Here is a 14,410-nt window from a genome sequence, read left to right on the forward strand (position 1 = left end):
TAAACTCCTCAATCCAGCTTTCTCTAGAGAATTCAGCTAACTCACCTGCCATGTGAAAAACAGAATAGAGTCTATATTTACACAACCAAGATGAGGTCTCTTATGATTGAGAACATGATGCAGCTGGTCTGGGTGGAGAGCAGGCTACTGCCTCCTTGCTGTGATTGGAGGCAATTGGGCTCTTTGCCTTGCCCCAGAATAGCAGCCCCGCTCCCTGCTACCCCATCAGTGTGGCTGCCTTCCTTTGACTGTCCAGGGCTTTTCTGCAGGTAAAAATTTGTCTTGATTGGAGGGGGTCTCCCAAAGTAATGAGTACATTAAATGGGGCTTACTTTGACTCCTCACTTCAAACAGAATAGGGGCTAGAGAAGTTGTCTGTAGAAGAAAAGGGGAGATTGAACAAATGATCTGAATAAAGGGACAAAAAATGGTGGGTTTTGGATGGATTATCCACATGCTTGCTGAAGATAGCAGGGTACCAGTAGATTTTTAGCTGGAGGCAAAATTTGGGAGTCGGATGTCACCTTTTTTAATATGGAAAATTTCATGCCCGTTTACATGTTAAGAGAACAGTATGTAATGAATCCTTATGTATCCACCATCCAGGTTCAACACTTATCCACCTGTGACGAATCTCCTTCATCTAGCTCTTCCCCTAGAAACCTGCCCTTCCCCATTCCCTCCCCTTACTTATATATAAGAAGAGACAATCTCATGTTTTATAGATTCAAGCCTTGTCCCAACTAAAGAATCACTTTTACTTAGTTTCTTCTTTCTCTCTCTCCCACCCTCCCTCTGCTACCCATCCACCCTAGCTCTTCTTTCTATTTTCACTTTCAGCACTGCAGCTCTGATGATCCAGCCCTGCTAGGACACAGATCCATAAAGGTCAGCCCCACACCCTGAGCAGCTCAGACTCGGGAGGAGCCAGACCAGCAGTGCCTCATGCCCTGCTTTTCTGCTCTGGACAGATGGCTCCATAACGACAGCTCCATAATGGCAGTGGGTGAGACCCTGGTGCACATCAGGGTCACTCTCCTGCTGCTCTGGTGTGGGGTGTCTGTGTCCATTTCTGGATGCTCTCAATCCAGGCCCTCCCAGCACCACTTCTCCCCAGAATTGGTGATCCCCTTGAAGGTGACTGGCAGCAGCAGAGGTGCAGAGGCTCCTGGCTGGCTCTACTACAGCCTGCGGTTTGGGGGCCAGAGACACATTGTCCACTTGAAGGTCAAGAAACTCTTGGTTTCCAGACATCTGCCGGTGTTCACCTACACAGACCAGGGTGCCCTCCACCAGGATCAGCCTTTTGTTCCTGATGACTGCTACTATCATGGTTATGTGGAGGGGGTCCCCGAGTCCCTGGTTGCCCTCAGTACCTGTTCTGGGGGCTTTCGAGGAATGCTACAGATAAATGACCTTGCTTATGAAATCGAGCCAATTAGGTTTTCTGCCACATTTGAACACCTGGTCTACAAGATAGACAACGATGATACACACTTCCCACCCATGAGATGTGGGTTAACAGAAGAGGAAATAGCACGCCAATTGAAGATGCAAGAGTCGTATAATTCCACTCTGATGCAAAGTTCTTATACAGGCTGGTGGACTCACTTGCGGTTTCTTGAGCTGGTAGTGGTCGTAGACCATCTTCGATACGTTCACTCTGAAAGTAATGTGTCAGTAGTGCAGTACGAAATATTTAATGTCGTCAATATAATGGATATCCTCTATCGACCTCTCGAGCTTGATGTAATTTTGACTGGGATGGAGATCTGGAATGAAGGAAACCCAGTTGCCACAGATGACATAGATAAGCTTGTGATTGATTTTGCTGTTTGGAAGTCTTTTCAACTTGAGGCCCGACTGCCACATGATGCTGCCCATCTTTTCATAAAAAAATCATTTGGCATAAAGCTTGGTGTTGCCTACGTTGGAGGAATATGCCAGAGTCCTTTTAATTCTGGAGTTGATGTTTTCGAAGATGAAAGTCTGTTTTCTTTTGCACTTGTTGTGTCCCATGAGCTTGGTCATAATTTGGGTATGGAGCATGATGATCAATGGTGTGTGTGTGCACTTCAGTGGTGCATAATGTATCCCTCCAGACAGGTTACAAATAAATTCAGCAACTGCAGTTATGCCCAGTATTGGGACAATACTTTCCGCACTGGATTATGTATTCACCCTCCTCCACGTCCAGGGAATATCTTTAGGGTGAAGTTTTGTGGGAACCTAGTGGTTGAAGAAGGAGAGGAGTGTGACTGTGGGACCACACACCAGTGTGTAAATGATCCCTGTTGTCTACTGAACTGCACTCTGAAGTCTGGAGCTGCTTGTGCTTTTGGGCTTTGTTGCAAAGACTGCAAGATGATGCCATCAGGGACTTTGTGCCGACAACAGATCGGTGAATGTGACCTTCCAGAGTGGTGCAATGGGACATCCCATCAGTGCCCAGACGACGTATATGTGCAGGATGGGATTCCCTGTAGTGACGGTGCCTACTGCTATCAAAAGAGCTGTAATAACCATGACGGACAGTGCAGGGAGATTTTTGGTAAAGATGCAAGGAGTGCATCTCAGAATTGCTACCAGGAAATCAACACCCAAGGAAATCGATTTGGTCACTGTGATATAAAAGGCACAGTATACGTAAAATGTAATCCCTCTGATATCCTGTGTGGCAGAATTCAATGTGAAAATGTGGGAGTAATTCCTAAACTGATAGGACATTCTACAGTGCATCAGGTTCACTTCAATAACACCACTTGCTGGGGCACCGATTATCATTTAGGGATGTCCATACCTGATATTGGTCAAGTGAAAGATGGCACAGTGTGTGGTCCAGAAAAGATGTGCATCCGCAAGCAGTGTGTCGATATGGTTTTTCCTTCCCATGACTGTAAGCCTGAGACCTGCAGCATGAAGGGAGTCTGCAATAATAAACAGCACTGCCACTGCAACCGTGGATGGGCACCTCCGTACTGCGAGCACAAAGGCAATGGAGGCAGTGATGATAGCGGCCCACCTCCTAAGTACCAGATGGAAGAGTTAGAAGTACAAGATAAGGTGGGTTACCTGTCAGTATTGTGGCTTATTCCTTTGATTCTTTTAATTTTATTTTGCTGCCTTGTGCTTTATAAGAAACACACAAAAGAGGAGGAGGGGAAAGAGGAAGAAGAGGAGAGTGAGGAAGATGAGTAAATCAAGAAGAAAAGGAAGACAAGCCTCCTTCGTTAAAAATATCTCTAGTTTTTCTTTTAGTAGTAGAGAAACATTAGGGCATGTCTGACTGTTTAAAGAAAACTTTAAGGATCCCTCTGGCCAGGATCATAAACATTCATATTACACCAAAGGATTCCTAGGATGTTCTCACTTACTCTTCGGTGTTTAAAACAATATTAAAAGTGCATTTTTTCTGGAAGCCGTCTCTTTATTTTTCCTGAGCAAAGACACTTTTTTAAAAATTGGATTACAGTTGGCATACAATATTATGTTAGTTTCAGGCATACAACATAGCGATTTGACATTAATGTACTTTACAAACTGATCCCCATGATAGGTCTAGTAACCATGTGTCACCATACGGAGTTATTACAGTAATATCGACTCTATTCCCTATGCTGTACATGACATCCCCGTAACATTTCAAGTTGGAGGTTTGTACCTCTTAATCCCCTCAGCTATTTTTCCCATCTCCACACTCCCCTCCCCTCTGGTGACTACCAGTTTGCTCTTTGTATCTGTGAGTTTGTTTTGTTTTATTTGTTCCTTTGTTTTCTTTTTTAGATTCCACATATAAGTGAAATCATATGGTATTTGTCTTTTTCTGTCTGGCCTATTTCACTTAGCATAGGTCCATCCATGTTGTCGCAAATGGCAATATTTCATTCCTTTTTATGGCTGAGTAATATTCCATTGTATATGTATACCACGTCATCTTTATCCGTTCATCTGTCGATGGAAACTTAGGTTGCTTCCATGTTTTAGTGCTTGTAAATAATGCTGCAGTGAACATAGGGGTGCATATATCTTTTCAAAGTAGTATTTTCATTTTTTTTTGGATAAATCCCCAGAAGTGGAAATGCTGGATCATGTGATAGGCCTGTTTTAAATTTTTTTGAGGAACCTCCATACGGGTTTTCCGTAGTGGCCTCACCAGTCTGTGTACATTCCCCTCAACGGTGCACGAGGGTTTGCCTTTCTCTATATCCTCACCAACAGCTGTTATTTGTTGTCTTTTTGATAATAGCCATTCTGACAGGTGTTAGGTGATAGCTCATTGTGATTTTGATTTGCATTTCTCTGATGATCACTGATGTTGAGAATCTTTTCACGTGTCTGTTGGCCATCTGTATGTCTTCTTTGGTAAAACGTCTATTCAGATCTTCTGCCCATTTTTTAGATCAGATTTTTTTTTATATTGAGTTGTCTGAATTCTTTATATAGTTTGGATATTAAACTCTCATTGGATATATCATTTGCAAATATCTTCTCCCATTCAGTAGGTTGCCTTTGCATTTTGTTGATGGTTTCTTTCACTGTGCAAAAGCTTTGTAGTTTGATGAAGTCCCATTTGTTTATTTTTGCTTTTGTTGACCTTGTCTGAGAAGACATATCCAAAACTATGCTGCTAAGACTGATATCAAAGAGTTTACTGCCTATGTTTTCTTGTAGGAGTTTTATGATTTCTGATGTGACATTCGAGTCTTTAATCTATTTTGTGTTAATTTTTGTATGTGGTGTTAAGAAAGTGGTCCGGTTTCATTCTTTTGCATGTAGCTCTCCAATTTTCACAACACCATTTATTGAAGAGACTGTCTTTTCCCCATTGTGTATTCTTGCCTCCTTTCTAATATTAAGATAATTTGCCATAGAATTGTGGGTTTATTTCTGTGTTCTCTATTCTGTCATTGATCTTCGTGTCTGTTTTTGTGCTGGTCCCATACTATTTTGATTACTGTTGCTTTGTAGTATAGTTTGAAACCAGGAAACATGATACCTCCAGCTTTGTTCTTTCTCAAGATTGCTTTGGCTATTTGAGGTCTTTTGCAGTTCCGTACATGTTTTAGGATTACGTGTTCTAGTTCTATGAAAAATGCCATTGGAATTTTGATAGGGATTGCATTGAATCTGTAGATTGCTTTGGGTAGTATGGACATTTAAAAAATATTAATTTTTCCAATCCATGAGCACAGTATGTCTTTGCATTTATTTGTGTCATCTTCAGTTTCTTTCATCAGTGTCTTAGAGTTTTCAGAGTACAGGTGTTTCACCTCCCTGGTTACGTTTATTCTTAGATATTTTATTCTTTTTGATGCAAGTGTAAATGGGATTGTTTTCTTTTTTTTTTTAGGTGCTACAGTCTTTTTGTGTGTGTGTGTGTGTGAGGAAGATCAGCCCTGAGCTAACATCCATGCCAATCCTCCTCTTTTTGCTGAGAAAGACCTGCCCTGAGCTAACATCTATTGCCAATCCACCTCCTTTATTTTCCCTTTTTCTCCCCAAGGCCCCAGTAGATAGTTGTATCTCATAGTTGTACCTCCTTCTAGTTGCCATATGTGGGATGCTGCCTCAGCATGGCCAGACAAGCGGTGCGTCAGTGCGCGCTGGGATCCGAACCCGGGCCGCCAGTAGCAGAGCACACGCACTTAACTGCTAAGCCACGGGGCTGGCCCCTGGGATTGTTTTCTTAATTTCTCTTTCTGATAGTTCGTTGTTCGTGTATAGGAACGCAACGGATTTCTGTATATTGATTTTGTGTCCTACAACTTGACTGAATTCATTTATTAGTTCTAATATTTTTTTGGTGTAGTCCTAGAGTTTTCTCTATATAGTATCATGTCATCTGCAAATAGTGACAGTTTTACTTCTTTCTTTGCAATTTGGATGCCTGTTATTTCTTTTTGTTGTCTGATTTCTGTAGCTAAGACAATGCTATGTTGAATAAAAGTGGCGAGAGTGGGCATCCTTGTCTTGTTTCTGATCTTAGAGGAAAAGTTTTCAGCTTTTCACTGTTGAGTAGGATGTTAGCTGTGGGTTTGTCATATGTGGGTAGGATGTTAGCTGTGGGTTTGTCATATGTGGGTTTGCCTTTATTATGTTGAGGTATGTTCCCTGTATACCCACTTTGTTGAGAGTTTTTATCATAAATGGATGTTGAATTTTGTCACATGCTTTTTCTGCATCTATTGAGATGATTTTTTTCCTTTGTTTTGTTAATGTGGTGTATCATGTTGATTGATTTGCAGATATTGAACCCTTCTTGCATTCTTGGGATAAATTCCACTTGATCATGGTGTATGATCCTTTTAATGTATTGTTGAATTTTATGTGCTAATATTTTGTTGAAATTTTTGCATCTGTGTTCACCAGGGATATTAGCCCGTAATTTTCTTTTTTTGTAGTATCTTTGTCTGCTTCAGGTATCATGGTAACGTGGGCCTCATAGAATGAGTTTGGAAGTGTTCTTTCCTCTTCAATTTTTGGCATAGTTTGAGAAGGATAGGTATTAATCCTTTAAATATTTGGTAGAATTGACCTGTGAAACCATCTGGTCCTGGATTTTTGTTTGTTGGGAGTGTTTTTTGTGTGTGTGTGAGGAAGATTAGCCCTGAGTTAACATCTGTTGCCAATCCTTCTCTTTTTGCTGTGGAAGATTGGCCCTGGGCTAACATCTGTGCCCATCTTCCTCTACTTTATATGTGGGACGCCTGCCACAGCATGGCTTGATAAGCAGTGCATATGTCCGCGCCTGGGATCCGAACCCGCGAACCACTGGCCGCCAAGGCGAAGTGTGTGGACTTAACCACTATGCCACTGGGCCAGCCCCAATGGAGATTTTGATTTTTGATTCAATTTTATTATTAGTAATCAGTCTGTTCAGATTTTCTATTTATTCCTGACTCAGTCTTGGGAAATTGTGTGTTTTTAGGAATTGATCAGTTTCTTCTAGGTTGTCCAATTTGTTGGCGTATAATTGGTCGTGGTTATTTCTTATGATCCTTTGTGTTTCTGTAGTGTCGGTTGTAACTTCTCTTTCATTTTTGATTTTATTTATTTGGACCCTCTCTCTCTCTCTTTTGTTTTTTTTTGGTGAGTCAGGCTAAAGATTTATCAATTTTGTTATGTTTTTGAGGAAGCAGCTCTTTGTTTTGTTGATCTTTTCTATTTTTTTTTTTAAGCCTCTAATGTTTTATTTCTACTCTGATCTTTATTTCCTTCCTTCTGCTAACTTTGGGCTTTGTTTGACCTTCTTTTTCTACTTCCTTTAGGTGTAAGGTTAGGTTGTTTATTTGAGATTTTTCTTCTTTCCTGAGGTAGGCCTCTATCACTATAAACTTCCTTCTTAGAACTGCCTTTGCTGCATCCCATAGATTTTGAAACATTTTGTTTCTGTTTTCACTTGTCTCAAGGTATTTTTTGATTTCCTCTTTGATTTCTTTATTGACTCCTTGGTTGTTTAGTAGCATGTTGTTTAACCTCCATATTTTTGTGTTTTTTTCCAGTTTTCTTCTTGTAATTGATTTCTAGTTTCTTACCATTGTGGTCGGAAAAGATGCTTACACAATTTCAGTCTTCTTAAGTTTATTGAGACCTGTTTTGTGGCCTAACATGTCCTCTATCCTGGAGGATGTTTCATGTGCACTTGAAAAGAATATGTATTCTGCTGTTTTGGGATGGAATGTTCTGTATATATTGTTCTCTATATTTCTATGAAGCCCATCTGGTTTAATGTGTTGTTTAAGGCCAATTGTTTCCTTATTGGTTTTCTGTCTGGATAATCTATCCATTGATGTAAATAGAGTGTTCAAGTGCCCCACTGTTAACATATTACTGTAGATTTCTTCCTTTATTTGTGTGAGTATTTGCTTTCTGTATTCAGGTGCTTCTATGTTGGGTGCATAAATATTCACAGATGTTATATCCTCTTGTTGGATTGATCCCTTTATCATTATGTAATGCCTTTCTTAGTCTCTTGTTACAGTCTTTTTTTTAAAGTCTATTTTGTCTGATATAAATATTGCTAACTCAGCTTTCTTCTCATTTCCATTTGCATGGAATATCTTTTTTCATCCCTTCACTTTCAGTCTGAATGTGTCTTTAGATCTGAAGTGAGTATCTTGTAGGCAGCATATGTATGGTCTTGTTTTTAATCTATTCAGTCCCCCTTTGTCTTTTGATTGGAGCATTGAGTCCATTTACATTTGAAGTAGTTATTTATAGGTATGTATTTATTGCCATTTTGTTAATTGTTTTCTGGTTGTTTTTGTAGTTCTCTGTTCCTGTCTTCTCTTGCTCTCTTCCCTTGTGATCTGATGAATTTCTTTAGTGGTATGTTTGCATTCCTTTCTCTTTATTTTTTGTGTGCCTATTATAGGTTTTTGGTTTGTTGTTACCATGAGGTTCATATATAGCTGTCTATTTTAAGTTGATGGTCACTTAAGTTCGAGTGCATTCTAAAAGTACTACATTTTTACCCCCCTCCATGTTTTATGTTTTTGACATCGTATTTTACATCTTTTAATTTTGTGTATCCTTAACTGATTATTGTAGATATAGATGATTTTTAGTACTTTTGTCTTTTAACCTTCATACTAGCTATATAGGTGGTTGATCTACTACCTTTAGTATATGTTTGCCTTTACTAATGAGATCTTTTCTTTCATAATTTCCTTATTTCTAGTTATGGCCTCTACTTTTCTGTTTAAAGAAGTCTGTTTAACATTTCTTGTAAGACTGGTTTGGTGGTGATGGACTCCTTAAGCTTTTGCTCATCTGGAAAATTCTTTGTTTCTCCTTCAATTCTGAATGATAACCTTGCCAAGTAAGAGAATTCTTGTCTGCAAGTCTTTTCCTTTCAGCACTTTGAATGTATCATGCCACTCCCTCTGGCTTGTAAAATTTCTGCTAAAAAAATCAACTAATAGTCTTATGGGGTTCCCTTGTATATAATTAGTTGTTTTTTTCTTGCTGCATGTAAGATTCTCTCTTTAACTTTTGATGTTTTATTTATGATGTGTCTTGGTACAAGTCTCTTTGGGTTCATCTTATTTGGGACTCTCTGTGCTTCCTGGACTTGGATGTCTGTTTCCTTGGCCCAAATTAAAATTTTTAGCCATTATTTCCTCAAAAAGGTTTTCTGTCCCTTTCTCTCACTCTCCTTCTGGGACCCCTTTATTTTTATTTTTATTTTTGTGAGGAGATTAGCCCTGTGCTAACGTCTGCCAATCCTCTTCTGTTTTTTTTATTTACTGAGGAATACTGGCCTTGGGCTAACATCCAAGCCCATCTTCCTCCACTTTATGTGGGACGCCGCCACAGCATGGCATGCCTGCCTGCACCACCAGGCCAGCCCCTGGGACCCTTTTAATGGTAATGTTAGTATGCTTCATGTTGTCCCAGAGATCCCTTAAACTATCTGTGCTTTTTTAAATTCTTTTTTCTTTCTGTTGTTGTGATTGGGTGATTTCCCTCACCCTGTTTTCCAGATGGCTGATCCATTCTTCTGCGTCATGTAATCTGCTATTGATTCCCTCTAGTGTATTTCAAATTTCAGTTATTGTATTCTTCAGCTCTGGTTGGTTCTTTTTTGTATTTTCTATCTCTTTGTTGAAGTTCTCACTGTGTTCATCCATCTGTTTCCTGAGTTCAGTGAGCATCTTTATGTCCATTACTTTGAATTCTTTATCTGGTAGATTGCTTATCTCAATTTTGTTTAGTTCTTTTTCTGAGGTTTTGTCTTGTTGTTGCATTTGGAATATATTCCTCTGTCTCTTCATTTGGCCTAACTCTTTGTCTGTCTATTGTTGGGAGAGAGGGAGACTCTCCCTCTGCCCTTTTCCTTAAGGTTCTTATGGCTGGCCAAATAATTAACAAGACAGGCTAGCAGGAGAAAATAATACCAAGTTTAATACCATGTATACATGGGAGAAACTCAGAAATGAGCAACTCGTTCCTCTGTCTAAGCTGCTTGCTTAAGTATTGTAGCTAAAGACGAGGAAGGTGTTGGGTGTGGGTAGTGGTCTGGGACTTCAGAGGGCAAGAAGACAGTTCTTTTCAGGGTCATGTGTAGATAATGTGGTCAGGGAGAGAGAGAGTTTTTTGATAAAAGGGGCTTGGTGCCCCTCCCATTGTAACACCTACCTTACATTATCATTATAGCCATCATGGTAGAAGATTTGTTCCAGGAAGGAGCCACCATGTCAAATTCTTTAGGAAGTTAGTGGGGGAGGTCAAATGTCCCTCAGAGAAAACAATCCAGGTAAAGAGATATATTTCAGGGTGGCCAAATCTTGATCTCCCACACTATTTATTAGGTAGATCTGTTATGACTCCCTGTCTTGAAGGAGTGGCCTTTTGTGGAAGATATCCTGTGGGGCCCAGTAGCACAGGACGCCCTGGTCACCAGAGCCAGGTGCTCCAGTTGTGGCCTCTCTGTGGGCTACATGTGCCCTCTTGTTGTAGCTGGGCTATGATTGCTACAGGCGTGATGGTGGGCACGAGTGGCCCTCAGGCTGCCTGGCTGTGAGGCTGGAATGCAATTGCTGTAGGTGTGCTGTGTGCAGGGCCGTCCCCCAGCGTGGCTGTCTGTAAGGCCTGGCCGCAACTGCTCGGGGTGTGCTGGTGTGCGGGGGGCCCTGGGGCAGAAGCAGTTTTCTGGGGATGTCAGTCCCAGCCGAGACAGCCCCCTGGGTTTGGCAGGACAGGAGCTACTTTGAAGTGCTTCTGTCCCGGCCAAGGCCAGTGCCAGGTGTGGTGTGGTCAGAGCCGCTTTGGAGGCTCACAGGCTGAGGCCAGCAGGTTAGGCACGGTGGGTCTGCAGGGGAACACCGGGGTGGGGCAAGGAGTGCTAGCAAGGTAGATGGAGAGTGTCAGAAATGGCACCCGCTATCGCTGGGCCTGCTAGGTAGGAGGAGAGTAAAACAAATGGCACCCACTAGTGCTTCCGTACCCAGAGAAAGTTTCAACAGATCCCTGTCCCACCAGCACACACCCAAAATTAGTCAGTGAATCTCCTTCACATATGATACAGGCACTTTTCAAATTGCTGCCTCTGCACTGAGACTTGGAGTGAGTGAGTTTGTGCACACATCCTTTAAGAGTGGAGTCTTTCCTACAGCCCTTCAGCTCTCACAGACATAAGCCCTGCTGGTTTTCAAAGCCAGACGTTATGGGGGTTCATCTTCCCGGTTCAGGTCCCTTGGTCTGGGGAGCCCCTTGTGGGGCTTGGACCCCTTGCTCCTCAGGGAGGACCTCTGCGGTTGTGATATCCCTCGCACTGTGGGTCACCGCATGGGAGTGTGGGTCCTGACTAGGCTATGTCTCCGCCCCTCCTGCCCGACCTGATGTGGCTTTTTCTTTATATCCTTCCTTGTGGAAAATCTGTTCCGCTCGTCTTCAGGTCGTTCTCAGAGACAGTTTTTTTGTGTGTAGTCGTAGTTTTGGTGTGTTCATGGGCAGAGGTGAGCTCACGATCTTCCTACTCCGCCATCTTGATCTGCCCTCACAAAGACACATTTTTAAGCTGATGTCTATCAGTTCTAAACCTCCTTCCACCTTTCTACTCTAAGATGTAATGTCCGGGATGTGTCACTACATACACTGTTTCTGTTTGGCCAACTCTCTTCCAGGTAACTGTGCCAAAAGGGTGCAGTAGAAGTATCCCGGAATGATGGATGTGTGCTAAAACATACTCTCACTGTCATTTTGGTTGGGGCCATTCACTGTGGTAGCCATGTTTGGTTTTGGATTCCAGTTTTGTTGGCTCTCTTAAAACCACCGTCATTCTTCCTTAGAAGTACCGGCACCAGCTGGCCACTGACACCCGCAGAGATCCGAGTTGCAGTTAGGGTTAGCAGGTAGGTTGTCCTCCTCTGAGTTCCTGAAGCACCAGCAGCAGGTGGTCACTTGCCCTCCTTAGAGGTCTCGGTCCCTGCTCTGCAGAAGAACTCTTTTAATTTATTTATTTTATTTTTTTTGTGTGTGTGTGAGGAAGATCAGCCTTGAGCTAACATCCATGGCAATCCTCCTCTTTTTGCTGAGGAAGACCAGCCATGAGCTAACATCTATTGCCAATCCTCCTCCTTTTTTTCCCTTTTTCTCCCCAAAGCTCCAGTAGATAGTTGTATCTCATAGTTGCACATCCTTCTAGTTGCTGTATGTGGGATGCCGCCTCAGCATGGTTGGACAAGCGGTGCATTGGTGCGCACCTGGGATCCGAACCCGGGCCGCCAGTAGCGGAGCTTGCACACTTTTAACCGCTAAGCCACAGTGCCGGCCCCCGGACCTCTTTTAATTTAGTACTCTAATAAACCCAGCCTCTTTCCTTTGTTCTCCTGGCCCCAGGACTGTTAGGTGCTTTCAGTAGTTACTTCACTGTGATAGTTTGACTTCTCCAGAAGCAGACATGGAATTGGAGTTTAGAGTGCAGGATGTTTGTTAGGGATGAAGACCTGGAAAGGAAAGGGATCTGTGATGAAGCCAGTTTTGCAGACAGAGGAATTCATCTATTTAGTAGGCCTGAACAAACCCTGGCTAACGCAGACAAGCACTATGGAGTGATTATCTACTGTCAGAATTTTCTCCCTTTGGACTACAGTGCTGAGGTCTTCATACCCTCATTATGGTATGAAATGTAGTTGTTGGTGGTTCTGGACCTCTCCCTACACTGCTCGTTCCGTGTGACTGTTTCCTTGAAGTTATTAATAAAGTTTAATGAGGATAAGACCTCTGATTCTTGACAATACAGTTTTTTCTGTTTTCTCAAAAATATTTGGAAGAATTAACTGTCAAAATCCTTTGTGTATGTATGCTTTCAAATTCAATCCTTTTAATAGAGGTAGAACTATTCAGTTTTTCTATTAATTGTGTCAGTTTTGGTGAATTGTCTTTTTCAAGGCATTTATCCGTTTTTCTTATGTTTTTAAATTTATTGGCATAAAGTTGTTCATAATATCTTTTCATTTCCCTTTATATGTTTATAGGAACTGTAATTATATCTACTTCTTTATTCCTGATACTGGCAATTTGTGTTTTTTCAACTTTGTTCTTGTCAGTTTTGCTAGATTTTTATCAAGTTTTTTATTCTTTTCAAGGAACCAGGTTTTCGCTTTGTTGATTTTTTTTTTATTGTTTTGTACTCTTAATTTTTTCCTTTTTTTTCACTTTTACAGGTTTTATTAGCTGTTGTTTTTCTAACTTCTTAAGATTATAGATTTATTATTTTCATTGTTTCCAATTTTCTAATATACACCCTGAAAGCCAAAAATTTTTGTGTCGCTTTAGCTACCTCCTATAAGTTTTTTTCCTGTTGTATTTTCATTCATTAGCAGTTAGTCCAAAATATTTTCCATTAACATTTTGATTTCTTTTTTTAATCATGGGTTATTAAAAGTTGTTTTTTAAATTTTGAAGCACTTGGTTGTTTTTTATTCCTTTTAATGTATATATTTTAAATTCCACAGTAGTTAAGGAACTTATAGTGCAATTTTTATTCTTTAAAGTATGTTGAGTGTGTCAGTAGATAAACATCTATTTTGGTAAATATGAAAAAATGTGTATTCCGTGTTTGTTGGGTGAATGTTTTTTATGTGTCTAGGTTAATGTTACATTAATCTTCTATTTCTTTACTAATTTTTTTCCTGATATTTACTGTTGTTTGCTGAGAAAAACGTGTTGTCTTCAACTAGATTTTGGATTTTTATATTTCTCCTTTTTGATTTCAGGTTTTGTTTTATATATTTTGAAGGGGTTCATCTCCAAAATATATAAAGAACTGATGCTTCTCAACAACAAAAAAACTAACAACCCAATCAGATAAACTACTTCTGATTGGCATTAAAAATTGTATAGAGGAAAAAGCATTTTTTGAGAACTAGTTACATAGCAGATTCTGGGTATGTTGGGTTGTTTATCAAGTTACCATATCTGAAACAGCAGATGTAATTACAGTCACCTCCTGGTTAAATTTACCATCATCCATAGGTATTTTGCATGATGCATCTACTTTGCATGTCAAGGGGAGGTGAATTAAATGTGGACTTGATGGGTATCATCACCCCTGTTTATTTAAAGTCTTTGATGGTGGCATGAATTCTTGCCATTTCCAAAACATGTATAGTCATTTGTCACTTAATGACAGGGATATGTTCTGAGAAATGTGTCGTTAGGCAATTTTTTCATTGTGTGAACATAGAGTTGTACTTATACAAACCTAGATGGTATAGCCTACTACACATCTAGGCTATATGGTACTAATCTTTTTTTTTAATTGAGGTTACATTGGTTTATAACATTATATAAATTTCAGGTGTACATCATTATATTTGGTACTAATCTTATGGGACCACCATCATATATGCAGTCTGTTGTTGACTGAAATGTTGTCATGTGGCGCATGACTATGGTATTGCTC

General features: G+C 40.5%; 1 protein-coding gene across 1 annotated transcript; it reads left to right on the top strand.

The window, feature by feature from the left end:
- Window positions 1-960: 960 nt before the first annotated feature.
- On the top strand, window positions 961-7,199 carry LOC101388481 (disintegrin and metalloproteinase domain-containing protein 20-like). The gene has a single exon (XM_087448305.1). The coding sequence runs from the start codon at window positions 997-999 to the stop codon at window positions 3,196-3,198; it is 2,202 nt and encodes a 733-aa protein (XP_087304431.1). The 5' UTR covers window positions 961-996; the 3' UTR covers window positions 3,199-7,199.
- Window positions 7,200-14,410: the final 7,211 nt, after the last annotated feature.

This window comes from Ceratotherium simum, chromosome 24 (genome assembly GCF_057802395.1).
Source record: "Ceratotherium simum simum isolate JZ-2026a chromosome 24, ASM5780239v1, whole genome shotgun sequence".
Classification (NCBI taxonomy): Eukaryota; Metazoa; Chordata; class Mammalia; order Perissodactyla; family Rhinocerotidae; genus Ceratotherium; species Ceratotherium simum.

Bases quoted from the DNA above. Each gene is read 5' to 3' on its own strand.
- LOC101388481 (XM_087448305.1), top strand. From the start codon at position 997: ATGGCAGTGGGTGAGACCCTGGTGCACATCAGGGTCACTCTCCTGCTG.